Source organism: Oreochromis niloticus, linkage group LG4, assembly GCF_001858045.2.
Source record: "Oreochromis niloticus isolate F11D_XX linkage group LG4, O_niloticus_UMD_NMBU, whole genome shotgun sequence".
NCBI lineage: Eukaryota > Metazoa > Chordata > Actinopteri > Cichliformes > Cichlidae > Oreochromis > Oreochromis niloticus.
In genome coordinates, this window is record NC_031969.2 from 30,128,538 (window position 1) to 30,143,788 (window position 15,251).

Here is a 15,251-nt window from a genome sequence, read left to right on the forward strand (position 1 = left end):
CTAATGACTAAATAGAGTGCACCTGTGTGTAATCTAATGTCAGTACAAATACAGCTGCTCTGTGACGGCCTCAGATGTTGTCTAAGAGAATATTGGGAGCAACAACACCATGAAGTCCAAAGAACACACCAGACAGGTCAGGGATAAAGTTATTGAGAAATTTAAAGCAGGCTTAGGCTACAAAAAGATTTCCCAAGCCTTGAACATCCCACGGAGCACTGTTCAAGCCATCATTCAGAAATGGAAGGAGTATGGCACAACTGTAAACCTACCAAGACAAGGCCGTCCACCTAAACTCACAGGCCGAACAAGGAGAGCGCTGATCAGAAATGCAGCCAAGAGGCCCATGGTGACTCTGGACGAGCTGCAGAGATCTACAGCTCAGGTGGGGGAATCTGTCCATAGGACAACTATTAGTCGTGCACTGCACAAAGTTGGCCTTTATGGAAGAGTGGCAAGAAGAAAGCCATTGTTAACAGAAAACCATAAGAAGTCCCGTTTGCAGTTTGCCACAAGCCATGTGGGGGACACAGCAAACATGTGGAAGAAGGTGCTCTGGTCAGATGAGACCAAAATGCAAAACGCTATGTGTGGCGGAAAACAAACACTGCACATCACTCTGAACACACCATCCCCACTGTCAAATATGGTGGTGGCAGCATCATGCTCTGGGGGTGCTTCTCCTCAGCAGGGACAGGGAAGCTGGTCAGAGTTGATGGGAAGATGGATGGAGCCAAATACAGGGCAATCTTGGAAGAAAACCTCTTGGAGTCTGCAAAAGACTTGAGACTGGGGCGGAGGTTCACCTTCCAGCAGGACAACGACCCTAAACATAAAGCCAGGACAACAATGGAATGGTTTAAAACAAAACATATCCATGTGTTAGAATGGCCCAGTCAAAGTCCAGATCTAAATCCAATCCAGAATCTGTGGCAAGATCTGAAAACTGCTGTTCACAAACGCTGTCCATCTAATCTGACTGAGCTGGAGCTGTTTTGCAAAGAAGAATGGGCAAAGATTTCAGTCTGTAGATGTGCAAAGCTGGTAGAGACATACCCTAAAAGACTGGCAGCTGTAATTGCAGCAAAAGGTGGTTCTACAAAGTATTGACTCAGGGGGCTGAATAATTACGCACACCCCACTTTTCAGTTATTTATTTGTAAAAAATGTTTGGAATCATGTATGATTTTCGTTCCACTTCTCACGTGTACACACTTTGTATTGGTCTTTCACATGGAATTCCAATAAAATTGATTCATGTTTGTGGCTGTAATGTGACAAAATGTGGAAAAGTTCAAGGGGGCCGAATACTTTTGCAAGCCACTGTAAATTCCCCGAATTTAAAGTTTTTACTTAGAGTTTGAAACACTGCCTGGTTTTTATAATAAAAACAGGGGCTCAGATTATAATCAGCAGTTCTTTATACATCTCTGCATAAAGTGCTTTTAATCAGAGAGCATATCAATGCAATGTTGTGGTAACAGCACAATTCTTATACCAGCAGATGTTGATCAGAATCTTTATTAAAAATATAGATTTGAGATGGCTTCTGTTTCAAATCCATATGTCCTATGCAATTGTCATGAAAATATGTGGAGTTAGGAGCAGGCGGCCAGCAGTCCCTGTATCTCGTGCTCTGCTGAGTTGTGGTGCCACACAGTTTGCTTACACAAAGATTGGCCCTGGGTATGTTTCATATCGATTTGTTCTCTGGTCATGTAGGATAAAGATAGACCCCACCCAACAGGACCAACTGCAGCTAAAAATATCACGTGGCAACAACACACAGAAACACACATGCAGCCCTTCTGGCTGTGAGGACGAGGAGGTGTTGGGGGTCAGAGCGGATAATAACTGATGTTTCTCCTCCTCAAAGCATGTCCTGTCATTAATGCTTTGTAGTTGACTTTTTTCCTAATTTATAACTGAAGCGCATATCTGGAGTACGGGTGGGTAGGTGGGGTGCATCTCCAGGGCGACAGCATTTATGGGAGAGTGCTACCGAAGTTTACAGCCCCTCTCTCATCGATCAAAGCCATCCAAGGCATTAATCATACACTAAACCAATTACCGTGCCATCACACTCCTCTGGCTGTCCATCTAATCTCAGAGACTTCATCAGGACAGCCGAATGCTGCTTCACAAAGAGCCATGACTATTAATGTACAAGGAGGGAATCATAATGATGTCTGCTGCGTGCCTTAAACCTCTGTGGTTCTCTGGAGATTGCTATAATTCAGGATAAATGTTTTTCTCATTACGAGGGATCTGTCTGAGAATGAGAGGGGATATGTAATGATCGACATGGCTAATAATAAGACTGATGATGGATGTGTTTGGTTCTATCGTTGTTCAGCACTAATGCTTTTTCAAACTTTGATTTACTGGGAATTTAAATTTATTTTTTTAAGCTAGCTTTTTAAAGTTGAGGTGTCTAAAATGTAGCTTTAAACCTCAGTCTAACCACTTTTTGTTCATTCTTAGAAAATGCTTAACTAACTTTTAACCCATTACTTATTTATTCGACACATTTGTTTTCAAATTGTTTTGTATTTCAGGAAATTAATATTTATAACATATGATTTATTTACTGTTACTAGCATGTAAAATTCAGTTTTTTCTGTTCTACGATTGTATTTTTTTCATGGCTCTCCAAAGCACAACAGAAATATATCCTCATATATCACATACAGTTTATATGATACATGCATACTTATACATAAAACTAAGTTGGCTTGCGTATTTTCAGCACTGTAAATGGAATAAAACTTTCCTACAAGTGTTAAGCTATCTAAATGCTTTGTGTGTGGTTATGTTTCTGGTTCTCTTCTCTTGGTTAACAAAACATGGACAGATGCAGTGTTCACCTCCATGAAGCAGGAGAACTTGTGAGTGAGTGGAGTCAGTGCAGAAAGAGTTCAGGCAGTAGTGTAAGGTGGGGACAGTCTCTACCTGCTGCCAAAGCATAATTGGCTGCTCGTGTTAGCGTTATTCATTTACAGCTTTCTTTCGTTGGTCCAGGACAGTGATTGAAACTCCAACTGATTTGCCACCCTCTGTCATATTTTGAAAATTCAGTCACTACCAAGGGACTAGTCCACGCCTTTGCTGTCTTGTGTGTCCCTGCTGGGTGTCTCGCTGACCACAGTCGATTGTGGCAGCCTTCAATCATTGAGCACCCTTTCCACACAGTCACTCAGCTGAACTTGAAATCCATCATCTCAGACTACAGCTGTGGATTGAAGTGTTTATTCTGCTCTGGAGTTGCATGCTAGACGATTGCTCTAACCAGAACCTGCAGCAGGTGAAGAACTGGTTCTGGTGCTATACCAGAGACTTACTGGAAAGGTAAGTGATTACACAGCTCCTTTACATAACTGTGACAAAGTACTTGACAGCTAAAATACCACCTTAAATATTAATTGTTAATACCCACGAATCAGGAATTCTTTTTTTATTACTAAATGAGGCAAAATGTGGAAATATATCCATTCAAAAAAAAACAACTAAAGTCTTACAAATGTACAAGGGTTCATTCGCTGGAGAACAATTTCTTAGTAGTAGTAGGCAGCCTCTTTAATTCTCATCAGCCTGGTCTCGGTGCAGTGACCTCCATGGTGTAAGGAGTTAAAGGACCGCTGCTAGCAACAAGAATCTGTTCCAAATGTTGTTTGGAAGAAAACTTCTCTGGATGCTACTTTGTGTTTATTTGGATCCCATTTTGGGCCCATTTCTGTAAAGTTGTTGCACTGTTATGAGTTTTTGACCCCGGGAGTAAAGCAAACTTAAAAATGTTGGTCCCAGAAGTAAGGGCAAACCAAGCAGACTTAAAGCAATCTGAAACAAAAGATAAAGATATCAGATTTAATATAAACTGAAGACAGACTGTATTTGTCTAATGATCTCAACCAGACAAGTAATCAATAAACTCTACACTGATATCTGAGTCTGTTGGTTGTAGCTGAGAGAATTATAAACGACAGCCTTAACGGCATCACAGCCAAAGGCCAGAGTCCTGCACTGTTCTTAGACTGTCTGCAGGCTTAATCTGATAATGTCTGGTCTGTAATTTGGCCTTAGTGGGCAATAGAGAGGGCAAGGTGAAGACCAATAAAATAGTCATGTTCGTCAGTGACTGTGTGCTGTCTCAGCGGAGCTCCGGTGAGGGCAAAATGAAGCCCATCCATCGCCAGCTGCACAGCATTGACAGTGCAGTGCAATAGAGCTCAGTCACTTTACACAGTGTGTTATCAGATGAAGGGGGGAGGCAGCTCAGAGCAGCGATACTGTCAGAGGAGAGGGGGCTCAGTTTTTATTCCAACAAGTGGCCATATTCGCTTCCATCTACGCTGCCCTTGACTTGTAACTGTAATCCGGCCCATGCAGCTGTACGTACAGTGGATCGGTGTCATAATACAGTGTAATGCCACTTTAGGGCCGGAGCATTAGCCTGGGTGGGCATGCTCCAGCTGGGTAATCCTTATCTGATTGGACTATGAGACTAATCCTGCTCTTTTCTGCCACTCTGCACTGCTATCTCCTTTTATCTCATCCTGCCTCTCTGTTATGCACTGAGCACAAACATCACTATTCAAACATGCACAATATGCACACAAATGACTCCCACATGTGTTTTCAGATGCACCAGTGTGCAGTACACAGATACTCCCACATGCAAATACATAAAATCATGAGGCAGGAAGGGTGAACTGTGATCTGGGGTGATGGACAGGAGCTGTGTAAGTCTCCTATAATAAGTCACCTCTTAACAAAACAACAAAAAGACACACCCACATGTTGCCTTTGACTCTTTAGAGCTCTTATGAAGAAAACCTGAGTAGCAGCACAAAATTCAAGCATGCTGGGTAGCATATATGTAGCACCTTAGCAATATGAGTACACACAAGTGCATACACATCTGGCAGCACAGATATTTAAGGGCCAATTTAACACCTGGAGATGATAGAACAATAAACTCTGTGATCAGAGGATGCCCTTCTCTACCATTTGAGCCACAGCCAACTTAATATGCACCCATTTGAATGATCAGTCACTGGATACATTTTAATATCCACTGACGGAGATCAGTTTGTTGATACCTCGACTATAAACGGCTGTAAAAATGTCACCTCCCTGATTTGATAACTCTGCATAGCTTTATGGCTAACCTGGCTTTACAGATGTTGCTCTGGTGCTTTTCTGCAGACAGATGTTATAATTTTTGGATTGACTGTTAGTAGCAAACATGTTAGCAAAGTGTGTGTTAAACTGAAGCCTAGCCAGCAGCTATACTCTACAGCTGCCTGTGTCAGTGAATTTAAAGAAATTGCCCTCACAGACCTGCCATGAAGAACAAAATACAAAAAAACGCCCTGTTTTTGTACACATGCGTATCTCTACTATAAAGTTGGACATTTTAACACGGTCTTTAGGGATGACTCACTTTCGGAGCCAGCCTCAACAGCAGTGTTTTTGCACCTCTGCGATGGCTTTCATCCCCAGAGGATGCTACTTGATCTCAACAGATGCTGGGTGAACTGGCACAAAAACGCTTTTGTGAAACATATTTATGTTTCCCTGATGAAATAGGTTCAACATAGGCTGTGCTAGAATGATGAACAGGTTGATATTTTACCTGCTAAAGATATTAATGTCGCGAGCATGTACAGACTCACAAACAACATGGGTTCAGTCTTGTTTAAAAATGCTACAAATATTCTAAATATATTTTCTTCACCTGCAACATTATGCAACAAGAATGAACTTGATCTCTTTTGGATTTGGACTGTGATTCAGACAAAACAGGAAATTTAAGGACACCATCTGGGACTTTAGAATATAAAGGGTATTTCTTTGAAATTTCCTAAATTATAGATCAAATGATTAGATGAAAAAGCATCCATCCATCCATCCATCCATCCTCTTCTGCTTATCCAGTTTAAGGGTTGTAGCAGGCTGGAGCCTGTCCCAGCTGTCAAAGGGTGAGAGGCAGTGTAAACCCTGGAAGAAGCGAACATTAAGTGAAAAATCTTTCACTTGCAGCTTAGTTAGTTATTGTATTTTAGCTTTTGTGGTTTGGACACAGCTAGAAAGACTTAGATTACTCTCACTGCTTTAGGTCCGGGCACAAAAGAAAAATGTGGCCCTCTTTCATCATGAAGTCCACCATTTCTCTCCAACGTCTCTTCCTAAACTGTGTCCTCATCCTGAAGCCACAGTAGAGCCTGAGGGTGGCGCTGTAATGAAGACGAATGCCTCAGATTACGAGCGACGTGCACGAGGAGGGGGGAGCAGAGGCGGCTTTTTTACAGACGTCCCAGATAGGACGGAGGAGCAGCAGCCTCCAGGGACCAATTCATCCGCATCACACATGTTTACTCTGCACCGTTCATGCTTCACCAGCTGAATCTCTGCACCCACACTGTGTGCAACCACATCTGTGTGTGTGTGTGCAACCGCAGTCATTGGACTTTTAATGCTGGTTTAAGGCTGAATGGCAGAGGACCAAAAAGAACTAAAGCAGTGTCTGGATAAAATCAAACAACTAAAAAGAAAAGTAAGTCACTGTTCAGTGTGCACTGATTAAAGCCCCAGGTTCACCTAAACTAATTTAAAATTTGACAAGAGGATCAAAAAACTGAAGGAAGACGGACACAGAATAAATAAAAATCCAAACCTTTGCAAGGAAACTCCTAAAAATGTGCCACATTAATGTGTTTTCATATAAGTGATCAAGAGCTATATTAAGAAATAGTACTTAGTATTTTCAGATTAGTATTTTCACACTAATACTGAAAGTTTTCTAGACTTACAGTGCATAAAATATAAAAGAAAATGAATCTGATGTTTCTCTCAAAATAAAGCCATCAAAGGCACTTTTTAGTCCTAGAAACGTCCTAAAGCACGATGATGGTCCTGTTTCTAGAGCTGCTTTATCCTAAAAGCATGAAAGCAGATGATTTACTGGATAGGAAAGCTGGAAAAAGTGACGGTTTGCTTAAAAAAAAGAGTTAGAGGCTCAAACAACTGATCAATTATTACTCATCATTGCAGCTTGTGTTATCCATGCGATGACATAACTGGTAACTGTGCTGTAATGTGCTGGCTGATTATGACATTGTTCCAGTTAAAATGATCTCCTCAGGGGGTCCAACAGAAATCATCTGATGTCTCTGGAACCAATCACATCTCAGGAATGTGACGGCAAGTGATCCATCCCCAGAGAGCTTTGAACAGAGTGACGCATCCCAAACTGTCCTGTTTGGACTTTTGTTTGTATAAGTTTTGTATTCTGTGCATGTTCTTGCAAAAGCACAGAAACACACAAAAGTTCTTCTCCATGCAGACATGTTTGAGAAATTGTTGGCCACATGATCAAAAACTTCTGTTGAGCTTGCATATTGATAAATGCACCTGCACGATTTGACTAAATTTGCCTTACTTATTGATTACCAATCTATTTATTCACTCAACTGATATTAGGTCCAAAATATAAATCATTAACTATGAAGATAAATCATGAAAATGATTCACATCACGTTCCTGATATGATGAGATCATTTGTAAGTAAGGCTGACATAAATGCTCGTGAGCAGTAGTGAAATAGACCCTGCAGATGTGTTTTTGAGGCTTTGCCCTCAGCCTCTTGAACTTTATGTTGTTAAGAGTCAGTTTAACGGTGAATCCAAATATATATATATAAAGGTTTTATTCAAGCAGTAAGTAAAGCTACACAGTCAAAGTTAAGTACAAAAAACAGAATCCAAAGGTGAGCAATTCCAAACTGAAGTACAGACCCGTTGGTGGGAACAGTGGTAAGGAACAAAGAAACTGAAGGGACAAAACCAAAGAGGACAACAGACAGGATCAGAAACAGGAGGAGAACAAGACACAGGTGGATGTAATCAACACGATCAGACAGGCAAGAAGTTAAAACCAAAACAAGACATCAGAGAAAAGAAAAGTAGAACAGGAAGCCAAAAATACTGAAGCAAAATACACACGACTAAACACAGAAACAAGAAAACTCACACTTAACAAGACTGACTCAAAGGAACACGGGACCACAAAGATGTAACTGAGGGAGGGAGGTACAGCTGAACACTAGAGGCATAAGCCTAAACAGAAACCTGCGCTCAGATAATGCTGCACAAACTCAAACTCAGTGATGAATACACCAAAACAGGAATCCTGAACTAAAGCCAACACAAAAGTCAAAGCTTTAAACCAACAACACAAAACCTTCACAACACATGTAGCCCAAGAAGTAACTGTTTTATAGAAATGTTTATAGATTTATATATTTATTTTATAGATATTGTAAAACTCAGTAAATGCCAGGCATCTAGAAAACTATTAGCAATAACTGCTTTCCGTCACTCTTAGCTCAATGCGTCCCAAGTTGCTACTGCAAAAGCTCTGGATGCAAATTTTGCGGTGTCATAATAAATGGAAAAATTAGTTCCCACAGAAATAAAAAAAAAAAAAAAAATCATTTTAAATGTTGTTGCACAACTTGCTGAGTTTTTGAGAAAGATTTAGTGATGAAAAATCACATATGGTATCCTGTTATAACTGTTATCCATGTGATTTCCACATTTCTTTAAATGCCCCTGAACACACCAAAGTCTGAACAATGTCTTCCCGTCATCAGTGCAAGATGGCAGCTTCCATTTCTGCCTCATTTTGGCTTCACTTTTGCTCACTGAGAGAAAGTTGTGACATTTTTTCAATTTTCATATGAAGCTGATTTGTCGAAACAACAGTTCAAATCAATTTCTGGGAAAGAAAAGCAGCAAATCCTAAAATGTGCAACAAACAACATTGACTGATCAGTTATTTCAGCTTTAGAAAAGAAAAGTGAACATCTGCTAAATCAATATGAGATATTCTGCGTTTTACCCAGTGCAAACCTCCAAAGCACACTTGCACAGTTTTATACTGAGGGAAAGTAAATGATCAGTTTTCTGCAGATCCACAGGAGAAAGATTTTTCTGTTTCTCTGACAAGCAGTGAGCGGAGCAGAGGTCGAGGTGCACCCAGTGTGGGTATTCCCATTTTGCTTTTTCACAGGTTCTCTTCTTCTGTAGCTGTTATACAAACACAAACGGTCGCCTACCTGCGTCCACTCAGTAAGCAGAATGTGTGGGATACCGAGCTGCCAAACACACAGTCTGCATTCACTGCTGCGAGGAGGACGGAGCGACCGCTTCAACTATTTGCAGCCTCAGCCGCTGCCTGATCACCAGTTCACTTTAGAGGAGTCGGGGAACCGTGAATACGATCCGTCTTGGCACTTTGATTTAATAGAGCAGAGCTACAAATTGAAACCTAATTAACATCTGAAATGTAAACTTGATATCTCTCCTCCTGACTCTCTATGTGCTGAAACAAGGCAGGGTTTGGTGCTTATCGCTGCCTCTCTCCAGCTGCATCCGCTCTATACTTTCCTATTTTTCAATTTCCCCCTCACAATTTTTGGTATAAAATTGCTCAAACTACCTATAATTAAATGTACTCGCTTTTTAAGACCCAATTTCCTGAGCAGGAAGTCATTTGAATTAGAATTTAAATGAATCTGACCCCGCTGAGTAAATGCAGTGGCCCCATTTTTCCACTCCCCTGCCTCTTCTGGGCCGGGGATCATTCATGAATCACAAATGACAAATCTGGGTTTATTTCCTGCCATTTTGATCCTGGATTCAAAGGAAGCAGCACATTGTGCTAATACAAAAGGAACACACACACACACATGCGCGCACAGCGAGTCTAAAGTGTGATGTTTTTTGCTCTCATCTTGACTCCGTGCTGTTCTGTTTGCCAATTAAATAATGGCCTGGCAGGGATAAAGGCCAGTCACTGCCACAATTACACTCCAGCTGTAACTGTGATCCTATGTCGACTAATATAATCATTGTATCAGCGTTTAGTGTTATTCCTCTTATTTATCAGGCGAAGGCCGGCTGAGCTCTTTTCCCTCACATCTCGAGCTGTGTTGGTGAGACTGCAGCACCTGAGCAGCTTCTCAGGAACAGCTGAGGTGTCAATGCTGTGATCGGGAGAAGGGCTGTGCACCAAATAAAGGTGTTTTTAAGGGTAACTGTATTGAATCTCATTAACAGGAACAGGGGCATAACTTGAATACCATTAAACTCCTTGTTCTTTTCATTTTCAGAATGAAATATTTCAGTTATTGCATATCGGGCATATCTAATTTTTTTTTAGCAGACCTGCAATTAATGATTATTTTTGTGCTCCAGATTTGCTTTTCAAAAAAACCCTGTCAGAATCCAAAGATATTCAGACTTTTAATAGTTATGACAAAAAAGCAGCAAATCATCGGACTCAACAAGGAAACGTTCAGCATCTTAAACTCACTGACATCGACATGAAACTAAATAAATCACGGAAAACTAAAATTGAGTGCCAAATCACAACAATGGTTGCCTCAAGGCACTTTACAATAGTTTTAAAGCAGGAAACGTTCAGCCATATTTAGCTTAAATGTTTTGTTTGGATATTCGTTCACCCCAACCTCCTCCCTACAGGGACTCTGTGGCATTATAGCAATGTCCCCTGACTTCCTCATTTGTTCCTGTCATAATTACTAAAAATGAAAGAAATGTCAATTTTACACAACTAGGGAGAATTTTTAAACATGACAAATCTTAATACTTCTTTTACATTTTAAAGTGAAAGCACATAGTTTCACACATCATTCAAATGTCATTTTTGTGTCTAAACATTTAAAACGCCAACATATTTGTTTTTTCTTTGAATATATTATGAGTCTTATTTTCACATCCAGCTCCAAATCACTTGGATCCCAGTTTGTATCCAGCTGATACATTTCCAATTTCCACTCTTGTTTTTTGCTCTGTTTTTGGTCTCCTCCACCTTCGTCCTCTGTTTAGTCTCTTACAACCTGCTGTTTCGTAGTGAGCACTGAGGTGCACTGGCTCCACAGTTAAATAATGACCTTAAACTCTCCTTAAAGCTCTGTAAGCCAAGGAAAGCTGTAGACTTGGTCAATAATTCATCCCTACTCCACAAGCCACCTCTTTCACACTGCCATTTTATCATAGTTATTTTAAAGATATTGATTATAGCGGCTTTAAATTTTTCTTCTTCTTAAACTTTGAACAGAGGGTGCTGCTTATCACAGGGGCCAGAAGAGCATGAAGTCAGCCACTGAGGCCTTTCAGGAGCTCACAGCTAAGACGATGAACAGATTTGTAACGCTCTGTGCCCTCACAAGGTTACAGCACCTCACTCCAAGTCAGCACCGACCGCGTCCACCGGGGCATGACAGGAAACACGCCGCCGCCGTCTGACAGGGCAGACACTCGAGGTCGTCTGAAAACCTGCACTCAGGACGTGAGGCAGTTTGACATCTCAGAAAGTACCGGGCACAGGGAGGTCGAAGGTTACATGACAGGCAGCTCTGCCATCATCAGGGTTGTCAGGCAGGTCAGGCCTGCTGACAGATGCGACTGCATCTCGACTTTTGGGTCCTCACACTCTGTCCAATGTGCTGCCCCGGTGTCACATCCTCTTTAAAGGTACAGATCTCCTGCAGCTTCCTTTAATTAGGGTTAGACCATGATATATGATGAAGGTTCATCTCCACCTACAGCCTGTGAATGTGTTGTTAATTTATTATTTAAACTCTAAAGCCGGACTGAATAAACAATTCCAGACTGGTGTGGGTGACTTTTATGCAACCGGAAACCTGATTCAGCCTGCCTGCAGGAGCTAAACACCAAAATTAACCGTTGAAGTGCAGCATTTCAGTTTTCGTGATTTTTATATAAGTGTTTTTGGAAGGGCTTATTTTAAACCAGGTAAAGGTTACAACAGCTTTTTCCAAAGCTCGAAACTGCTGAGATTTAATGAGTTACATTAGTTTTAGTCAGAATTTATGTGGAAAGCCTACTTTTTGGAATCCAAGCTAACTTTTCTTGACCTTGTGATCCATGGCAAGATGCAGATGCCATTTCTACCGATATAAGTTTTGATTTGTTCATTAAAAAGATGAAAACTAAAACCATCCACAAATTCAGAAAAACTCATTCTCATCTGTTTAGTCCTTTGGGTTTACCTCACAGAAACCTGTTTCACCCTGCTGGAAAATGGCATTGTCATGTCGGCTAAACGTGAAATTTCTCTGTTTCTTTTTCAAGCAAAACATAACTAATACCCGAAAAGTGCAAAAAGTGAATTTCATTTCAAACAGATGTAGAACATGAAACCTAAATGATGGTGTCAGATCTTTCCAGCTCTTTGATTTGTTTGGTATAAGGTAGAAATCTCCTTCCTCATGAATGCAGGAGCTGAACACATAAGGGGCACCTCAGCAGCAGCCAGGTCACATGTTGCATTTTTATTTTCCTTCTATCAGATTGTATCATTTGAGGCACCAAGAAGGTCAGTGATGTATTCAGTATCCTAAGAGAACTTTTGGCCTTTGACACACATTTAAACACCCTTTGCAGTCAAACTCTGCAGTGGATCTCATTTGCATTGAGTAGCATAGAAAAAGAGAGAGAATGGGTTCACTGCCCACAGTACACTTGTGTCGTGGCAGTGCTGAGGCCTCTTAGGCGGGCGGCTTCAAATGCACGCAAATGAACACGTTGGGAAAGTTTATGCTGCACTACAGCACAACAGAAGAACCGACTTTCCTCTTACCTTCCAAGCAACACGTCCTCCACAGGCCCGAGTGGGTCATCACCTCCTCGTTCTTCTTGCTGGTCTCGTTCTCGCTCATGGACTTGGTCCTGCAGACGCCGCGGGAGTACAGCCAGTAGTCCGTGCCGACCGCGATGGTCATGAGGCTGAAGGCCGCGAAGGCGCCCACCGTGGTCAGCAGCATCTGGACTCCGCGGTCGAACAGACCCATGTTTCCGCATTCCATGAAAGGGGGACCCCCTTTCCTCTTGATGTATAGGAAGTAAATATTTGAAAATTTGCGGGACCAAATCAAACCGAAAAAACGGGATATACTCGAGCGGAAGGAGAGGGAAGAAGGAGGCGGAGGATGCGGTAGGAACCTTATGGTTGCGTTTGGGTGAGGACCAAAACAAGAGAAAAAACTAAGGATGGCAGAGAGAGGGGGGAGAGAGAAAGAGGCGGTGAAGTCTCTCCTCTCTGTTTGTTTTTAACTTTCACACCCAAAAAGATGGGGGGGAAATTAGGTATGCAGAGGATGACAGCACCTCAGCAGGCCTGGAGCTGCAGATGGAGCCCAGCACTGGAGCCACTTGCAGCAAGAAAAAAAAGCTACAAATGTGATTATTAACACAGATCTATGACGGGTTAATTAAAGCCTAGAATAGCTGTGAGGAGCCTAAAAACAAAAGCGAGGCTTATTCTGTACAGGCCGGTCAAAAAACAACCTGTTCGTTGACTTGTAGAGATCACAGCTATAAGCACTGAGCTGAATTTACACGAGCTCAAATGGAGCAAAGAGACGGCTGGTGGAGGGGGGCGGTGTTGGAGTAATGGCAGGTTTGAAGTACAACAGTTCAATACGTCTGTTACAACAAGTTACTTTAGTCAAAGGCTATAACATTGCGTTTACTAGTAAGAATTCAGAAATAGAGCTATTCTAAAGACTATTGTTGTTATTAATAGTATTATTCTAGTGGCTTTTATTAGTAAAAATAAACTGGGGAAGGAAACGAAGGACAAAATCTAAATCTATCATATTAGTGGTGACAGCGAAGAGTAAAGAAACGGACCGTTTCGAGTCCTGTCGAGAGGAAATAAAAGCGATTCCCTGCGTGTTTTATAACAGCCTGTTGTGAGGTTAAAAGCAAATCTGGCTTCTCACAAATCAACCCGGTGGAATGAGGAAATCAAGGCTCAACGACTAAATTAATTCATTAGCCGGCGCAAAGAAACACACGCTCAAAACCAGATCGAAACCTACGTAAACCTAACAAAAATAGTAATAAATTAATTTTAAAAAATTAAATTAACCGCTTAGATTTTCCTTTTTCCTAAAATTTTGATCCCCAGTTTCCATATGTAGCCCTATAGCTCTGGGAAGGTTTCCGCCGAAAATGGGGGTCTGCGGTCAGAGGAGGTTCGGTGGTCGACGATCCGGAGAGAGCGGGGAGCATCCAGCAAGGCAAGCCGACCATCACTCGACATGGAGCCGGCAGGAGGAGGATGAGGAGTCGGTGTGGGCGCCGCCGCAACCCACGGTGCTTCTTCGGCGGATGGAGGAGGATGGTGCTGCTGCTGCTGCTGCGTGGATATCCAAATTCACCGTGGCAGTATCACACCCAGGACGGTCCCGTTTGTATAGCCCTTGCGCCATGTAATAACAAGAAAAAATAAATTCTGATGAAGGCTGCGATCCCTCTGCTCTCGCCTCCCCCTCCTCTTCTTCTTCTTCTTCTTCTTCTGCTGCTTCTGCCGCTGCTCTCTCTCCTGCGCTCTCGGGTGCAGGTTCGGCCGCTTTTGCAGGAAGGGGGTGAAAAAATGATATTACACAATCAGGAGAGCGACTCGCACAGATCCACGGACAGCGCCGGTGTTGTCACGATGTCAGTGTGAGCAGCGCTATACATTCAACATATCCACTCCAGCCGTTTCCCCCCTTTTTCCTCGGACGCTGAGTGATGTCAGTGTAAAGAAGCCGCTCTTGAATCGGAGGGTCACTTTCCTCCTCCTTCCGCTCTGGCGACGCTTTAAAGGCCCACAGTGTCGGCGTGTGTGCGCGCGCTCAGCGCTGCAGCAATGGAGGCCAGTTGCTGGAAAGATATTAAAGATTTTTTAATTCCGTTTCTGTGAGTGGTGGAGGGGACGGAAGGAGGGGGTGTTGCGATGGTGGACTCTCTCCCCCCCCTCGCGCTCTCTCTTTCTACCTCTCTCTCTCTCTCCTTCAATGGTGGGTTGCATTTGTGCACACATGCTGAGATTTACGCATTTAATGGCTTTATTGTGATGATTATCGCCAGATCCAATCGTTGCAGCTCTCGCACTCTTCTGTGAAGTAGCCACACTAAATGTCACTTTTCTCGCTTGTTTGTTGTTTTTTGTTTTGTTTTTTGTCACTAAAAGGGTCGATTTTTCAGCTACAGCGCACAGCGTTACAGGCAGACATCCGTGGTCTGATTACGCGATTTTTTTTTATTAATGATGCTTAGTAGCGAGAGTGAATGAGGCTTGGCTGACATTGAGGGTTTGAAGATATGAACCCAGCGGTACATTCAATTATTATTTTATTTTTATTTATTTAT

The 15,251-nt window shown here is 42.2% G+C and overlaps 1 protein-coding gene across 1 annotated transcript in view; it reads right to left on the bottom strand.

The window, feature by feature from the left end:
* cacng2a (calcium channel, voltage-dependent, gamma subunit 2a) overlaps nt 1-15,038 on the bottom strand; it is an 80,724-nt gene extending 65,686 nt beyond the window's left edge. The window contains exon 1 of the mRNA XM_003442603.5: nt 12,691-15,038. Within this exon, the coding sequence (XP_003442651.2) occupies nt 12,691-12,916 (226 nt within the window). The 5' untranslated portion in view covers nt 12,917-15,038. The remainder of the gene's footprint in view (nt 1-12,690) is intronic.
* Between the last annotated feature and the right edge of the window lie 213 nt (nt 15,039-15,251).